The 14,614-nt window shown below is 38.5% G+C and overlaps 5 protein-coding genes across 5 annotated transcripts; 3 read left to right on the forward strand and 2 right to left on the reverse strand.

Moving 5' to 3' along the window:
• The first annotated feature begins 60 nt into the window (after window positions 1–60).
• Window positions 61–1,517, forward strand: BCR41DRAFT_348636 (clathrin coat assembly protein ap19). Its single transcript, XM_022023329.1, has 5 exons — window positions 61–153; window positions 626–782; window positions 917–938; window positions 1,088–1,196; window positions 1,294–1,517. The coding sequence occupies exons 1-5, from the start codon at window positions 148–150 to the stop codon at window positions 1,459–1,461; spliced, it is 462 nt and encodes a 153-aa protein (XP_021883843.1). The 5' UTR covers window positions 61–147; the 3' UTR covers window positions 1,462–1,517.
• A 34-nt stretch (window positions 1,518–1,551) lies between these two features.
• On the reverse strand, window positions 1,552–3,284 carry BCR41DRAFT_420117 (hypothetical protein). The gene is made up of 3 exons (XM_022029853.1): window positions 3,177–3,284; window positions 1,992–3,043; window positions 1,552–1,854 (listed from the first exon to the last, which is right to left on the reverse strand). The coding sequence occupies exons 1-3, from the start codon at window positions 3,241–3,243 to the stop codon at window positions 1,654–1,656; spliced, it is 1,320 nt and encodes a 439-aa protein (XP_021883844.1). The 5' UTR covers window positions 3,244–3,284; the 3' UTR covers window positions 1,552–1,653.
• Window positions 3,285–3,430: 146 nt separating this feature from the next.
• On the forward strand, window positions 3,431–6,838 carry BCR41DRAFT_319484 (hypothetical protein). Its single transcript, XM_022021352.1, has 6 exons — window positions 3,431–3,850; window positions 4,018–4,562; window positions 4,642–4,856; window positions 4,988–5,474; window positions 5,589–5,842; window positions 5,981–6,838. Exons 1-6 carry the CDS (start codon window positions 3,627–3,629, stop codon window positions 6,806–6,808), a joined length of 2,553 nt encoding a protein of 850 aa, XP_021883845.1. The 5' UTR covers window positions 3,431–3,626; the 3' UTR covers window positions 6,809–6,838.
• Window positions 6,839–6,979: 141 nt separating this feature from the next.
• On the forward strand, window positions 6,980–9,795 carry BCR41DRAFT_384686 (hypothetical protein). The gene is made up of 5 exons (XM_022027602.1): window positions 6,980–7,227; window positions 7,430–7,689; window positions 7,812–8,002; window positions 8,137–9,523; window positions 9,638–9,795. The coding sequence occupies exons 1-5, from the start codon at window positions 7,086–7,088 to the stop codon at window positions 9,743–9,745; spliced, it is 2,088 nt and encodes a 695-aa protein (XP_021883846.1). The 5' UTR covers window positions 6,980–7,085; the 3' UTR covers window positions 9,746–9,795.
• Window positions 9,796–9,838: 43 nt separating this feature from the next.
• Window positions 9,839–11,916, reverse strand: BCR41DRAFT_319486 (amino acid permease-domain-containing protein). The gene is made up of 2 exons (XM_022021353.1): window positions 11,507–11,916; window positions 9,839–11,347 (listed from the first exon to the last, which is right to left on the reverse strand). The coding sequence occupies exons 1-2, from the start codon at window positions 11,715–11,717 to the stop codon at window positions 9,897–9,899; spliced, it is 1,662 nt and encodes a 553-aa protein (XP_021883847.1). The 5' UTR covers window positions 11,718–11,916; the 3' UTR covers window positions 9,839–9,896.
• Between the last annotated feature and the right edge of the window lie 2,698 nt (window positions 11,917–14,614).

Genomic DNA, 14,614 nt, shown 5'->3' on the forward strand with positions numbered 1-14,614 from the left:
GGCCAATGAAATGTCGTTATTCTCACTCAGGCAACGGACTAAACTAAAGTGCCATGTTGTCTGCAAGCAGTCCAGACAGTCTACTAGCCCTTTCTCTCATCTTTGCTCCTCTCTTTGACAGTGTTTTAAACAGATTCATCTTATTCAATGGCTGTAAGGAATATAAACCGATCGAGAGGAGAATGCAAGGGAAAAGGACATTGGCAAATAAAATATGGGATTCATTAGTGATTGAAACCAACTCGTGGACAGAGACGCGCTTGGACAGATGGAGGCATGATGATGCAAATGTTCAGAATATTACAGTCGGCAAAGCGTGCCCATGACAGGAATTGAAAGCGATAAAGGAACTGGATTGTTCTACTTGCAGAGCATTTGTTATCAGTCAAGTCATTACAGCTAATATATGCCAGCGGTTAATCATAATATCTGGACATTTATCATTCAACTCGCACAGGGCAACTGTGACATTCACAGCTTGATAAAACCACAAGTCCAATCTCGACTCGGGAATATTTTTTTTTTATCCGTTATCACGGGGGCTATCCTATCGATACAAAGCCATTTACATTTGGCATGGTCTTTTTTTTTTTTTTTTTTTTTTTTCCCTCTTTATTTCACTTAGATCAATTACGTACTGCTCGTAAGTCGGCAAGGCAAAACTCGTCTTGCAAAATGGTTCACAACCCTCAGTCCAAAAGAAAAGACAAAGATCGTCAAAGATGTCACTCAACTCGTCCTTGCAAGGCGAGCTAAAATGTGTAACTTTTTGGAATATAAAGGTAAGCATCTTTCTTTTGATAGAGATCCAGAGAATATTTCCTTTTTTTATATTTTATACTTTTATTATTTTTTTTATTTTCTTATTTTTTTTATTTTTATTTTTATTTTTTTCAAAAAAAAAAAAAAAACTTAGACACAAAGGTCATTTATCGGAGGTATGCTTTCTTCCTGGGACATCATCGGACACTCTGGATCAAAAAAAAAAAAAAAAAAAAGGAATTTTTTGTTTTATTTGTAACAGGGCTCGTTGATCTCCTGGAGAAAAGACTCAACTGTTATTCTGATTTCAATCATATATCTGTAGATATGCAAGCTTGTTCTTCATCACTGGAGTTGACCCAAGTGAGAACGAATTGTTAATATTAGAGGTCATTCATCGATACGTTGAAGTACTGGATCGGTATTTTGGAAACGTAAGAAACGTGGGCGACTTTATCCATCCAAGTAGATTTTTGTAATCATTACCTCAGCAATCTAACAGTCTTTTTTTTTTTTTTTTTTTTTTTTCAGGTCTGTGAATTGGACCTTATCTTTAACTTTCAAAGAGCATATTTCATCTTGGACGAATTACTATTAGCAGGAGAGATGCAAGAGTCTAGTAAAAAGACAGTACTTCGGGTGATCACACAAATGGACGCCATGGAAGAAGAAGAAGCAAAGGAAGAAAAGAACAAATAATGCCTTTTTTTTTCATTATTGTTTTTCATTTTTTCAGACACAGTGGAGCGGCTGGTTTTTTTTTTTTTTTTTTCTCCCTTGCATATAGACATGGAACAATAAACTCTCAAACAAATTGAAGAAAGAAAGGAAAAATAAAATTCATGAAGAAATTTCATACCCCAACTCTTCCTCAATGTTGAGAACCGGTATCTATAGTTTTTTATAGATTCTAATAAAATGGCGCATGTTCTCCAATTTAAGTGGGTAGGTAACACTAGGTGGACATCTATACCACGTTGCATCGTCCTGGTAAACAACTTCGAGATCTTTAAGATGATCCAACAGCATATAAACCATGTATGTCCTTCCTCCCACCTGAAGATTTGAAAATGATCCTGCACTGTCTACGACCTATGAAATAAATAAACAAATAAATAAATTATAAAAAAAATGTTTAGTTTTTTTTTTTTTTTTTTTTTTTTTTTTTTTTATCTCACTGTTATTATTATTATTATTTAAACCACGTCAAGCTAAATCTCTTGACATACCAACATGTGCGCTCCCTTGGGCATAGCAGCAACGATCCTTGCAACCAACAGCATGGTTCGTTTCTTATCCTGAAAAAGCTCATTCAATACAAACATAAACGTGATCAAGTCTGCTTTTGCCACGCGAGCCAACAGTCCGTCCGATAGATCCAACACGTTCCCAATCTCAGTCTCGCATTGTAACCGCTCAGGGCCCAGTTGCATCCTAGCACGAATAACATTTTCCATGGGCTCCAGAATTGGTGACCAATCAACATAATCCTGCATGACAACAGTTACTTGATGTCTGTTTGCTTTTGATGCCTTGACGCTGTTGACGGTAGTGGGAGTAGTAGGAGTAGTGGTTGTTATTGTTGTTGCAGAAGGAACGGAGTTTGTAAGCTCGGATCCTGTGGCAATGCTATTTTGATCTGTTGTTTCGGTTGCTAAGCCCATTCTCTTCAGACCATCCTCCAATGCAACCTCACTATTCGACCCTGATCCATTAATAGAAGATGATCCTTCTTTACCTTCTGCTGTACTTAATTTTGACTCCACAGCTACTTCTGCCACTACCGTAGCTGCTGTTGATTTGGACCCTTCTTCTTCCGCTGCCTCTGCCTCTGCTTCTCCTACTTGTTCCTCTTCTTCTTTCTTTTCCTCCTGCTCCTTCTTCTTTTCTTTCTTATCATCCTTTTTCTTTTTCTTCTTCTTCTCAGGATCCGTCGTATTCTTTTTTGTACTCTTTTTGATTTTTGAGCTGGGTGTGGCATGGACCATAGCAGCCGCAATCCCAACCAATTCACTTCCTGCACCTGATCCAATACATAATATAGTTGAAGGCGTCTGCTCCAGCTTCTTCATCAAGATTGGATGCTCTAAAAACATGTGGTAGTAGCAAAGGGCCCGGCTGGGTGCATACCGTGCACTGTAGACGGGTAGATGGGCCGGATTCTGAAAGACTGCGTCATAATTGCGGTCGAAAAAATGGGACTTTATGGTTTGTAAGGTCGTATCAAAGGAAGGGAGGTTGAATGCATCCTGGCAAGCTTCCTTGATCACATTCAGGATATCTTTTTTTTTTTTTTTTTTTTTTTTTTTTTTGTTAAACAGAGAACAGCAAGGAACGCGTTTGTAATTAATGGTGTGTTTGAGTCTTATTATTTATTTATTTTTTTTGCTAATAAAGAAAAAAGGAGGACTTACGCTGATCTGGACTGTGCCCGAACACCTTCTTAGGCTCTAGCAATACTATGGTCTTCTTTTCTTCCATGGCCCTTTTTATATTTATATTATTTTTTTATTTTTATTTTTTTATTTTTTGAGAGAAAGAGAGAGAGAAAAAGTTCTTTGGTGTGTTCTAATTGATCAAAATATGCAGTCACAGTCATTGTTGTGTAAACACAGCTGCCTTTTTTTTTTTTTTTTTTTTTTTTTTTTTTTTTTTTTTTTCCAGGACATACAAAGCAGACGGACGCTATTTGGTAACAAACGACTCAACCATTCAACCATCTCATCCTCACCATCGCCTTCAATTTCCAATTCGAGTCAAAGTTCGGAATTCAAAAAAGGAGCCATTGTCCCTCTCCTTTATTATATATTTTTTTTTCTACGTTCATTAACAAAAAAAACCCCCCGAAGACGAGAGTTTCATTAATGGCAAAAGGCAACAAACGAAGTAATGGTGGTGGTGCGGGTAGAAGCGGAGGTGGCAGGAAAGCTATTGGGAAAGTCTCTGGACGGGGCACAACCACTTCATTGACTGATAAGAAGGCGCCCAAGAAATTTGGACAACTCAGTCGGAAGGAACGTGAAATGATGGAGGAATATGGAGAGCTGGTCCCAAAGGATTTTGATGAAGATGAGAATGATCGTGTAGGGTAAGGCGGCCTTGCGGCTTTAACACCCATACGGAACAGGTTTTTTTTTTTTTTTTTCCATTTTTTATTTATAATTTTTTATTTTTTATTTATTATTTTTATTTTTTCAAAGTAGGTCTAAAGCTTCTGACGTACTAACTGATTTTGTATATATATGTGCATAATAGATCCTTCCGCAAAATTGTCAAAGAATCAGAGTTAGATTATCAATCAGCATTAAAAAGGGAGCGTGAGGCGGCGGAATCAGATGATGAACCCGAGGAAGACGAATACAAATTAAATCGACCTTCCGCATTTAACAAACTAGTTGGGATTTTGAAAAAGAATAGCAGACGTCAGGATGAATGGAAGAAAAGGAAACTCGAGGAAGAAGGACTTGAAGATATGGAGGAGGAGGAGGAGGAGGAGGAGGGAGATGAGGAAGTTAAAGAGGAAGAGATTGTTACGCTAACAGAAGCAGAAAGAAAGGCACTCATTAAGAAACATGGAAAAGACTATTTGAAGGCTCTGGAAGGAAGTGATGTTGAGGATGATGAATATGATCAAGATGATATGGACGACCAAGACGTAGACGATGTACATGAACAGGGTGGAGAAGAAGAAGGAGAAGGAGAAGACGATGCAGGAACTGATGAGGAAGATCGTGAAGCCATTGCTGAAGAACGGGAAGGTTCCGATGACTCTGATGAGGAAGAACACTATATGAAATCAAGTATGTATCTTTTTTTCCCTCTTTTTTGCGCCATGAAGGCTTGCCACTCATAATACTATTTATTTTATCATATTTATAGAGGATAATTTTGACCGCCACTTCAGCGACATGGTCACACCTTTGTTGGCGCCTAAAGTGGCTGTTATTGAGCTTTCTGGCAATCAGTGGAAGAGCATCTGTTATGAAGATCCTGTTTTGAAACGTGTGGAAAAATTCGACACTGATAATGTCAAGGGCGAACAAAAGGAGACAAAGTCAAAAAAGAGCAAGAAACTAGATTTGGAATCTCTTTCAGTAAGTTTTTTCTTCTTTCTGGGCCAGATGAAAAAAAAAAAAAAAAAAAAAAATCTTACAAGGTTTACGTTCTGGAGTCAAGGACATATGGAGGTTTTAACACAATAACTTGCTAATTCTCTAATCGACAGGTCAAGCAACGTATTCAACCTAATTGGGCTGCTGTGAATGAATCTGTACTCGAAATAGCGTCTTCAAAGACATCAAAATTTTTTTCACCATTGCAGGAGGCACTTGTTGAACCTATTACTGAATACAGGGACATCCTCTTTACGAATCGTAGCATGGAAAACTCAAAAGAGATTCGAAACCTTTATGTGATGCATGCACTCAACCATGTTTTGAAAACTCGCGATCGTATTCTCAAGAATTCTGGGAAATTACAACGCTATCAACAGAATACAGAATCTTCTGCCTCTCCTCCAGAGTATAGGGATCAAGGATTCACAAGGCCTAAGGTCTTGATCATCTTGCCTTATAAGAACACAGTGGTGGATGTAGTGGAGTCATTAATTGCTTTGAGTGGGTCAACACAGCAGGACAATAAGAAACGTTTCTTTGAAGAATTTGGACTTGATGAAGAATTAGAGGATCATAATAGAAAACAAGATCGCCCAGGTATAAAAAAAAAAAAAAAATTAAGGGCATTCACGTGAATAAGTCTGTTAAAGTCGGCTTTCAGCATCAACAATGAGGATCATGGACTAATTTGATAATTCTTCTTTATTTTAGCCGACTTTTTGGAGACGTTTAAAGGAAACATTGATGATCACTTTCGTGTTGGCATAAAGTTTACACGCAAGACTCTGAAGCTATATTCGGACTTCTACTCGGCTGATATCATCTTGGCTTCACCATTGGGCCTGAAGACCGTTATTGGAGCGGAGGGTGACAAAAAGAGAGACTTCGATTTCCTATCCTCATTAGAAGTAGTCATTGTTGATCAAGCGGATGACATGCTTATGCAGAACTGGGACCATCTGGAGGTAAGAAGGATAAAAAACAATTCAAAATTAAAAAAAAAAAAAAAAAAAAAAAAAAAAAGTTTTAGGGAAAGGTATCCCAAGTTCAAACATTTCGTATTCGAAGGGTTGTTGATCATTTGTTTTTTTATCCTCGATTAGACTGTTTTCGAGCACATGAACTTGATTCCAAAGAATGCACATGGATGCGACTTTTCCAGAGTCCGGAACTGGTCTTTGGATGGACGTTCTAAATATGTCCGCCAAACATTAATGTTTTCCAACTACTTGACTCCAGAGATCAATGCACTTTTCAAAAAATTTTCCAAGAATGTGGCGGGCAAGCTCAAGATCACTCAACCTTACGAACATGGCACTATTGTCGACGTAGTGCCTCTTGTTCAGCAGAGTTTCAACCGGATCGAGACTCGAACGCTCGCTCAAGCGGATGATAATCGGTTTCAATATTTTATCAACCATACATTGCCTCAACTTCGTCGTTCAGCAGTGACACAGACTCATACTATGATCTTTATTCCCTCCTATTTTGATTTCGTACGACTGAGGAACTACTTCTCTGAGAACAAATACTCATTTGCAGCCATTTGTGAATACACATCCACTGCGAATGTATCCAGAGCTCGTTCAAGTTTCTTTCATGGTGAAGCTGCTTTTTTGTTGTACACGGAGCGATTTCATTATTTCCGACGGTATAATATCCGAGGTACCTTCCATTTGACGTTCTATGGCTTGCCAGACCATCCACAGTTTTATCCAGAGATGTTGAATTTATTGGCATTACCTGCAAGTGGCGGAGGTGAGAAATCTAGGTCGAAACATGCAGCTGCAAATGGATTGGAGGACAGAGCCATGTCGTGCACGGCCCTGTTTACAAAGTATGACCTATTGAAGCTGCAGAGAATCGTGGGTACAGAGAGAGCGAATAGTATGTGTAAGCAGGAAGGACGCGATCTCTTTGTGTTCACATAAAAAAAATAAAAAACATCTATATAATATAGCATTTAGATAATAAAAATAAAAATTCGCTTTGCCCAGTAACAAATGGACATCACGTGTGTTTTATTTATTTATTTACTCTTACCCAAAAAAAAAAAAAAAAAAAAAAAAAAAAATGCCGTTTCCAAAAACACTTTTGCCTCTACTTTCTCCAGACTTCTTCATTCCTTCCTTCCTTCATTCCTTCCTTCCTTCCTTCATTCGCATTTGCAGAAAATATACCTAGCCTTTTTTTTTTTTAAAAAGAAAAATGTCTTCCAAGGACATATCAATGTTTCTTTCTTGGGCGGAGGAGAATGAAATTCTGTGGGATAAAAAGGCGATCGAAATAAAGGAGGGCAAGCATGGTTTAGGTGTTTATGCAAAGAAGCAATTGGATGAAGGATATGAAGGTATAAATATGGAGGGGACTAAATTCTTAGCTTTCGCCCTAGAAATTGTGGAACTACAGAGCATTGGCTTTAATATTAGCACTTAACATTGATCACAATAATCTTTTTTTTTTTTTTTTTTTTTTTTCCTATTGATAATTGATCCAATACCATCTTCTTTTTCCATTCTTTTATACAAAAAAAAAAAAAAAAAAAAAAAAAGTGGTCAAGGTCCCAAAGTCAATTGTCTTATCAGTTGAAACGACAGGCATTGCCAACTTGTTATCAGATGAAGAAATTGAAGGTTACATTGGCCTGGTCATTGGATGTATGTTCGAAATGTCTCAACAACATCGATCTCCTTGGTCTCCTTATCTAACTTTGTTGGTAAAACGTCCACCTCAAATGGCCACATCTTTATCTAAGGATGCTCGTGAAATGATGAAGTGTTGTGAAGCCTATCATGATATTGAAGCTGACATTGTAAGTCTCTCTCTTCCTCCAGAGCCTTGATCCTGTAGAAAAAAAAAAAAAAAAAAAAAAAAGAGAAATCTCAATACCAACATTTTTTTTTTTTTTTTTTTCCTTTTCTTATTTCTATATAGAAAGATATGCAGGATGATTATGACTCCATTGTAATCCCATTCATCAATCGGCATCCAGATGTGTTCACGGAACAAGTCAAGGCCAAGTTCTTTACCTTTGAGGCATTCAAAATTATGACACAGCATGCTTCTTCGCGCGCCATGGATGTCGACAACTTTCATATCTCTGCTCTTGTTCCCTTTGCAGACTTGTAAAAAAAAAAAAAAAAAAAAAAAAAAAAAGGATATTCATATTTAATTCAGTTTTTTTTTTTTTTTGACGCTTACCACTATTTTCTTTTCTTTTTTCTTTTTTTTTTTTTTTTCTTCTTGCTTATTCATCTAGAATCAATCATAATCAAATGCCTAATGCTGACTACTTGACACACGAAGATGTTTGTGAGATCTGTGGCAATTTGGTATGTGAACATCGGGAGGAAAGTAACGACTCTGAAGATGATGATGATGATGATGATGAAGATATAGAACTTGAAGATGATGGTGATGGTGATAAAGTGCCTAATCTCGTTGGTGGCAATCATCATGGTAATGACAACAGTGATAGTGAAGAAGCTCTTGGCTCGCCAGACGAAGATGAGGCATTACATATTGCTAAGAAACCCGAGAAGAATCACACCAAGAATGACGATACTATTGATGGTGATGATCACGAAGAAGAAGAAGAAGAAGAAGGAGAAGAAGAAGAAGAAGAAGAAGAAGAATGGGAAGATGAGGATGAAGACAATGAAGACGATGAAGACGATGAAGAAATTATCAACGATACCTGCGACATCATCTTGGACTATCCAGTCAAGAAGGGTGAAGAGATCACACGCCATTATGGTCCTTACTCCAATAAGGTCCTTCTTAGCAAGTACGGCTTTGCAGTCGAAGATAATGCTCATGATACAGTCACGATTCAATTAGAGATGGTTCGTCAGGCTGCAGAGCAGTTTATCAAAGATAAAACGTTGGTAGAAGAAAGGATCGAGTGGTTTTTGGAAAATGAAGACGCCTTCATCGGGGATGAGCATGAAGATAATGATCATGAATATGGACATGAAGGTGGATGCTGCGATAGCGACGACAATCACATGCATGACCATGGCGTGGAACAGGGAAGAGAGGAAGTGGAGGAAGTGGATGCGAAACATAAGCATTTCAAGAATAGCAAAAAGAAGAGCCAGATCAAGGAGCAGAAGATTGATGATGAAGATCAAGAAGAAACAGAAGATGAAGGACAAGATATGAGTGAAAACGGTGAGGAGGATGAAGAAAATGAAGAAGATGAAGATGAAGAGGGCTTCCCTAAAGATCTCATGTACATGATGCATGATGGTTCAGTAGACGACCGCCTGCTGATGCTTCTGAACGTCTTGTTCATGGAAAAGAATCAGTTTAAGAAGGTCAAGGAAGATATGGATATCGCAACTGAGTACTTCAGCGATATATTCAGGCGTCGTCAGCAAGAAGAACATGGTGATGATGACGACGAGGACGAGAGCGAAGACGAGGATATGGAAGTAGAAGATGAAGAAGGTGATGAAGAGGACAATGCCAAGGTAACGATGAAGGCTCTTCAAAAACCAGAACTCAAACCTCGCGATGTCAAGTCCAAAAAAGTCCGCCGGGCGGTTCTAAAGGCTATTCTTGCCTTGATCCGTATCCGGGCTGATACCTTTGGCGTGACAGACAAGACGACTGCAGAGCAGGACCTTGAGTCCTTGAAGAAAGTATGTCTTTTTTTTACTTCTTTTGCGCTATTGTTTTTATTTGTTTATTGGTTCGATTTACTAATGATTGTAATTACTGGTTTTTTTTTTTTTTTTTTTTTTTTTTTTAATCAGGCTAAACTATCTGGCCCTCTGTACTATGGAGGCCTCTGCGTCCAAGGCGAAAAGCAAATACTCCAGAATGCACTTCAGGGTTACACGCATTTTCTCTCTGAATTGTAGTCACGAAAGCAAATAGAAAGGGGGACAATGTTCAAGTTAAACATTAGAAGCTTTTTTTTTTTTTTTTTTTTTTTTCAATATTATTTATTTTTGGTGGGGGGATAATAAATACAGGTATTACAATGAGTTTTTTCTACGATGGATATATAGTCTAAATCACAAACTTGATAATCCTCTTCCAGAGAGGAGCCTTGACCTGCATGTCTTTCAAGTCTTCCTCTGTGGGGATGAAGCGACCAGTATCAAGGTCAGCCTCCTCAGGCTTAACCATCTTTGTCTTGTGGACGAGTTTGTAGCTCAAGAACAAGATTGAAGACATGATCCATGGGAACCAAGCGCCCAAGAGACCCTGAGCATATTCATCACGGCCTTTCTTGAAAAGAGCCATCTGTTCCTCTGTAGCGCCATCACCAGGGTTTTGAGGTGGGTTGAGGACTGAGAGGTAGCAGGTAGCAATGATACATCCGGCACCGATGATCGTGGCCAAGATGTTACCATAAGGATATCCCCAAGAGGCATAAGGCAGTTCACTGACAGCACGACCCTGCTTCTTCCAGCAGTAGCGGAAACGGAAATGAAGGATCAAGATCAGCAACCAGGACTGGAAGATGATAGATCCAATGATGGAGACGAACCATTGGAAGACTACACCGGAGCCAACAAAGATGGTGATCAAGGATAAGCAGGAGCAGGCAGTGACGATTGCCAAGGCGACCAATGGGACACCGCGCCCGTTGGTGTAGCCAATTGACTTGTGAGCCCAGCCGTTACGGGAGAGAGACAACAACATGCGAGTGGCGACATAAAAGTCGGAATTGATGGCTGAGAAGATGGAGGTGAAGACGACAGCGTTCATATAATTGGCTGCGACGTTGATGCCAGCTTTAGCAAAGACGATGGTGAAAGGAGCTGTGGCAGCAGACTTTGTGGTGTTGATGAGCTGAGGATCATTGTTATCGATGATGGAGCCCAAGAGGAAGACTGAGATGATGTAAAAGAAGGCGATGCGAATCAAGACAGTGTTGACAGCCTTGGGGACATGCTTGTGGGGGTTGCGGGACTCGGCTGCGGTGACACCTGTCATCTCGGAACCACCATAAGCATAACCAACAGAGACCAAGACCTTGATGAAAGTCAAGAAGTCACCCTTGAAAGGAGCACCATCCACACGCCATGTATCCATACCATAGTGCTTACCACCAATAGCACCAGTATTGACCAAGATACCGCAGACGATGAACATGATGATCGTGCAGACTTTGAGGATCGAGAGCCAATACTCAATTTCACCGTACGCTTTCACACCTGTGACGTTGATGATGACCATGACGACAATGATGATCAAGGGCACAACCCAAGGTGGGAACGTAGAATCTTCAGGCAACCAGAAATCAACGATTACAGCAGCAGCAGCCAATTCTGCAGGGATAGTCAAAGCCCAGTTGATAAAGTACATCCAAGTCATCTGAAATGACAAAGCCTCGTCAAAGATACGTCCACCCCAAGCATTGAATGCTCCGGGGAGAGGAAGAAGAGTGGCGATCTCACCGATAGCTTGGCATACAAAAACCAACCAAAGACCGATCAAAGCATAGGCGAGCACTATTTTTTATTTTAAAAAAAAAAAGGGGTATGAGGCAAATATGTAAGCATTCAGCTTTTTTTTTTTTTTTTTTTTTTTTTTTTAGCACTGCCATCTTTGCATTGCCGCATTAATATTTCGTGGGTTCTATAAAAAAAAATAAAAAAAAAAAGACTTACAGGCTCCTCCGGGCCCAGCAGTAGCGATTGTGTTTCCGGAAGTCAAGAAGAGACCAGTACCGATGGTTCCAGAGACAGCAATCATGATCATGTGGCGGAGACGCAAGTCGCGCTTCAAGCCCTCTTGTTCTGGAGCCAGCTCATGGTGAGCCACATCCTCCATATGGTCGACCTGATATTTTTCATCAGAAGGATGTTCTTCTTTTGACATGATGTGATTTGTATATATGTATGATCTATGTGAGAATGAGAATGAAGATGGAAAACAGAAAGAGTGATATACGGTGGAGAGAATAGGATCGAAGACACGATCAGACAAGAATGGATGGGAATGAAGGAAGGAAGAGTGAAAGAGGTATGATTATTGAAGGGGAAGGGTAAAGTATGGATTTGTAGAAGTAACAAAGTCAAGGAGAAAAGGATAAAAAAAAAAAAAAAAGAGGAGGGGGTTTGCAGCTTTATTTATATGATGTTTATGGGAAAAGACGTTGAGCAGGCTACGACCATACAAACTTTTGGATTAGGAAAGGGCTAGGCTCATGGATTTTTGTTTTAATGGTTTACTTGGGAATGAAGGTTTTTTAGTTTGCCAGAAGACTATAGAGGCCAACACAAGTGTGAACAGACAATCGCCCTTTTTCGTCTTGGTGTTTTGGCCTTTGCCCCTGTGCTGCTATTGGCCTTTACTCCTGTGCTGCTATTGGCCATTGTCTTCGGTGCTGCTATTACTAAATACAGTTACTACAATGAATTCTATTGTACGAATAAGGTAAAATTATTATATTTGCATTATTGATAAGCAGCATGTGTGTTTGTATCATTTGAGCCTACTCTCTCCTTTGTCTAGAACGGGTTGACGTTCTATTCGAAAAAAAAAAAATGTTTGTGATCAAATTATATACATGTACAACAGCACTTTTCTCAGGACACACTTTTTGATCGAACAAACATGAGCACAGAGGAAAGAAAAAAAAAAAAGAGTACTGCATGTTGTATTTTCGCCTTTATGCCTCTTTTCTTTCAGCCTCACCTGTTCTTTCACTTTTTTTTTAAAGTTGATCCTTGGGGCAAAAGGTTTTTAGTTTTGATTGGCCTAGGGAGAGAAAGAAAGAAAGAAAGAGAAAGAAGGATCTATGCAGTAATTCCTCAAGCCAATGTCTCTCATAATTCATATCCCTTGCAATCTTGAAGTAGAAACAAGAAAAGAACAATGAGTATAATAAATTACTGATTCGTGAGTCAATAAGAACGCTCGCTTAATTCTTATTCTTATTCTTATTTTTACTTTTCACTTTTGTCACGATTTGATTACAACAGTAGTAGAAGAGAGTAAAGACCAACTGATTCGTTGCCAACAATAGCTCAAGTGGTGAGGTTTCTCATTCGTTTGCGCAAATCAAATCGACCGAATCCGAATCGAATCAATTAAAAAACAACGCGAAATAAAACCTTGAGCACAAAATAGGGTATATACAATGGCAAGAATACCTTGATCTTGCCCATAAAAAGTATTTTCCCATTTGTGTATACATACATGTACATCTTTTAGTGAGTGAGAATAAAAGATGCCTTTTGTCTTGTTGATCGCAAAAACCCTCTCCCTCCCTCTTTGGCCCTTTTGTTAACCTCCCCCCACAAGCTCTTTTTGAATGCTGTTATCTTGTCTTACCTCTTTACATTTCCAAACCCCCTAGTGTCCTCCATATCCCCTGAAAATTTAGTTCTGAGGAATCAATATATATGACATTGTATAGTTTAAAAAGTACTGAGCATAAACACGTCAAACAAACTAAGGGTGTAATCTCGTTTTTGACAGCTGCCCTCTTTCCGATATGCTCTTAATCAATGATCATTGTTAAAAAAGATGAAATAAAATAAAACCTTCTTTTTATGTGAGTGTCCCAGAGCAGATATGACAGAAAGATACATGAAAAAGATAAAAAGTACTGCATTGGGATTGGAGGAACCATTGGAAGAAGCACATGACGGTGCAGAGCGGGGATTGGAATAAGAACTATATTTCCTTTAACATTTCTATCGGCCCACCAGATCTGATTTCAACTTACATTCCATTCATGTATAGAAGGCATAGAAGCATAGAATTATAGAAAAGAATATATACCCCAGATTTCTAGAAAGGCTATATTAGAACAAAGAAGACAAAATGTCAATTGTATAGATGTACTCTCATACGGACTATAGCACTACAACTGACAAAAGGGCCAAAACATCCTTCCTGATCAACTTACATTGCAATTTTTTTAATGGCGTACAAACACAACAAACACTGTGCAACAAACACAGTTTTGATTGTGAACCAATATTTCTTTATATGTTCACACGCAGCAAAAGCTTTTCCTTATCCGGTCTACCTCGAGTCCGCATGGAAACTAAACAACAATTTTGAGGGCATGTGTGCAAACATCGTCCTAAAAGAAAGAGAAAATAGGCGCAATGATTAGGTCAAAGTTAAGCATTCTCAGGGCCTTTTTTTTCTTCTTCTTCTAATGTTTGTTGCGTGGATGCATCTCACTCTCTTTTGTTCATCGTTGTAGTTTATTCACTTTTTCGCCTTAAGCATCTGATTCATAAATGGCATTGAGCCTCCAAGAACAGGTTTTCGATTATTATTATTATTATTATTATTATTATTATTATTATTATTTTACAACAAGCTACCTATACAAGAGCGTCATTAATATAAGCTAATAATGTTTATGCCATGTGTATATTTCATACATATATATACAGTACAAGCTTAACTGTACATGGACATTTGTTTTATAACCGTAGCCTTTTTTTTTTTTTTTTTTTTTTTGAAAAAGCCCAGAACATCTCAGAAAGACGTTATATAATGATAAGCTTGTTTAACTGACCCCATACCCCAGACGCATGCACTTGACATATTTGGAAAGTTACATTTATATACAACCAACATATACATCTTTACGCTTTTCTTTTCGCATTTCGAACCTAGAATTCTCTTTTTTTTTTTTTTTTTTTTTACCATTGCTCTTTTCTTTTACAAAAACCTTGATATGGCGCAGAAAAGGGAAATGCAATTTTACACATGTCATCTGTTGTGTAAATTAATTCAATAAGGTAATA

Source organism: Lobosporangium transversale (assembly GCF_002105155.1).
Source record: "Lobosporangium transversale strain NRRL 3116 chromosome Unknown BCR41scaffold_8, whole genome shotgun sequence".
Lineage (NCBI taxonomy): Eukaryota > Fungi > Mortierellomycota > Mortierellomycetes > Mortierellales > Mortierellaceae > Lobosporangium > Lobosporangium transversale.

Coding starts and splice junctions, on each gene's coding strand:
- BCR41DRAFT_348636 (XM_022023329.1), top strand. Junction 939..1,087: donor ACAAAGGTCATTTATCGGAG/GTATGCTTTCTT, acceptor ATATATCTGTAG/ATATGCAAGCTTGTTCTTCA. Junction 1,197..1,293: donor TGGATCGGTATTTTGGAAAC/GTAAGAAACGTG, acceptor TTTTTTTTTCAG/GTCTGTGAATTGGACCTTAT.
- BCR41DRAFT_420117 (XM_022029853.1), bottom strand. CDS start 3,243: ATGGAAGAAAAGAAGACCATAGTATTGCTAGAGCCTAAGAAGGTGTTC. Junction 3,044..3,176: donor CGGGCACAGTCCAGATCAGC/GTAAGTCCTCCT, acceptor AAAAAAAAAAAG/ATATCCTGAATGTGATCAAG. Junction 1,855..1,991: donor CCAAGGGAGCGCACATGTTG/GTATGTCAAGAG, acceptor TTTATTTCATAG/GTCGTAGACAGTGCAGGATC.
- BCR41DRAFT_319484 (XM_022021352.1), top strand. CDS start 3,627: ATGGCAAAAGGCAACAAACGAAGTAATGGTGGTGGTGCGGGTAGAAGC. Junction 3,851..4,017: donor GATGAGAATGATCGTGTAGG/GTAAGGCGGCCT, acceptor TGTGCATAATAG/ATCCTTCCGCAAAATTGTCA. Junction 4,857..4,987: donor TAGATTTGGAATCTCTTTCA/GTAAGTTTTTTC, acceptor TCTAATCGACAG/GTCAAGCAACGTATTCAACC.
- BCR41DRAFT_384686 (XM_022027602.1), top strand. CDS start 7,086: ATGTCTTCCAAGGACATATCAATGTTTCTTTCTTGGGCGGAGGAGAAT. Junction 7,690..7,811: donor ATGATATTGAAGCTGACATT/GTAAGTCTCTCT, acceptor ATTTCTATATAG/AAAGATATGCAGGATGATTA. Junction 9,524..9,637: donor ACCTTGAGTCCTTGAAGAAA/GTATGTCTTTTT, acceptor TTTTTTAATCAG/GCTAAACTATCTGGCCCTCT.
- BCR41DRAFT_319486 (XM_022021353.1), bottom strand. CDS start 11,717: ATGTCAAAAGAAGAACATCCTTCTGATGAAAAATATCAGGTCGACCAT. Junction 11,348..11,506: donor TGCTGGGCCCGGAGGAGCCT/GTAAGTCTTTTT, acceptor AATAAAAAATAG/TGCTCGCCTATGCTTTGATC.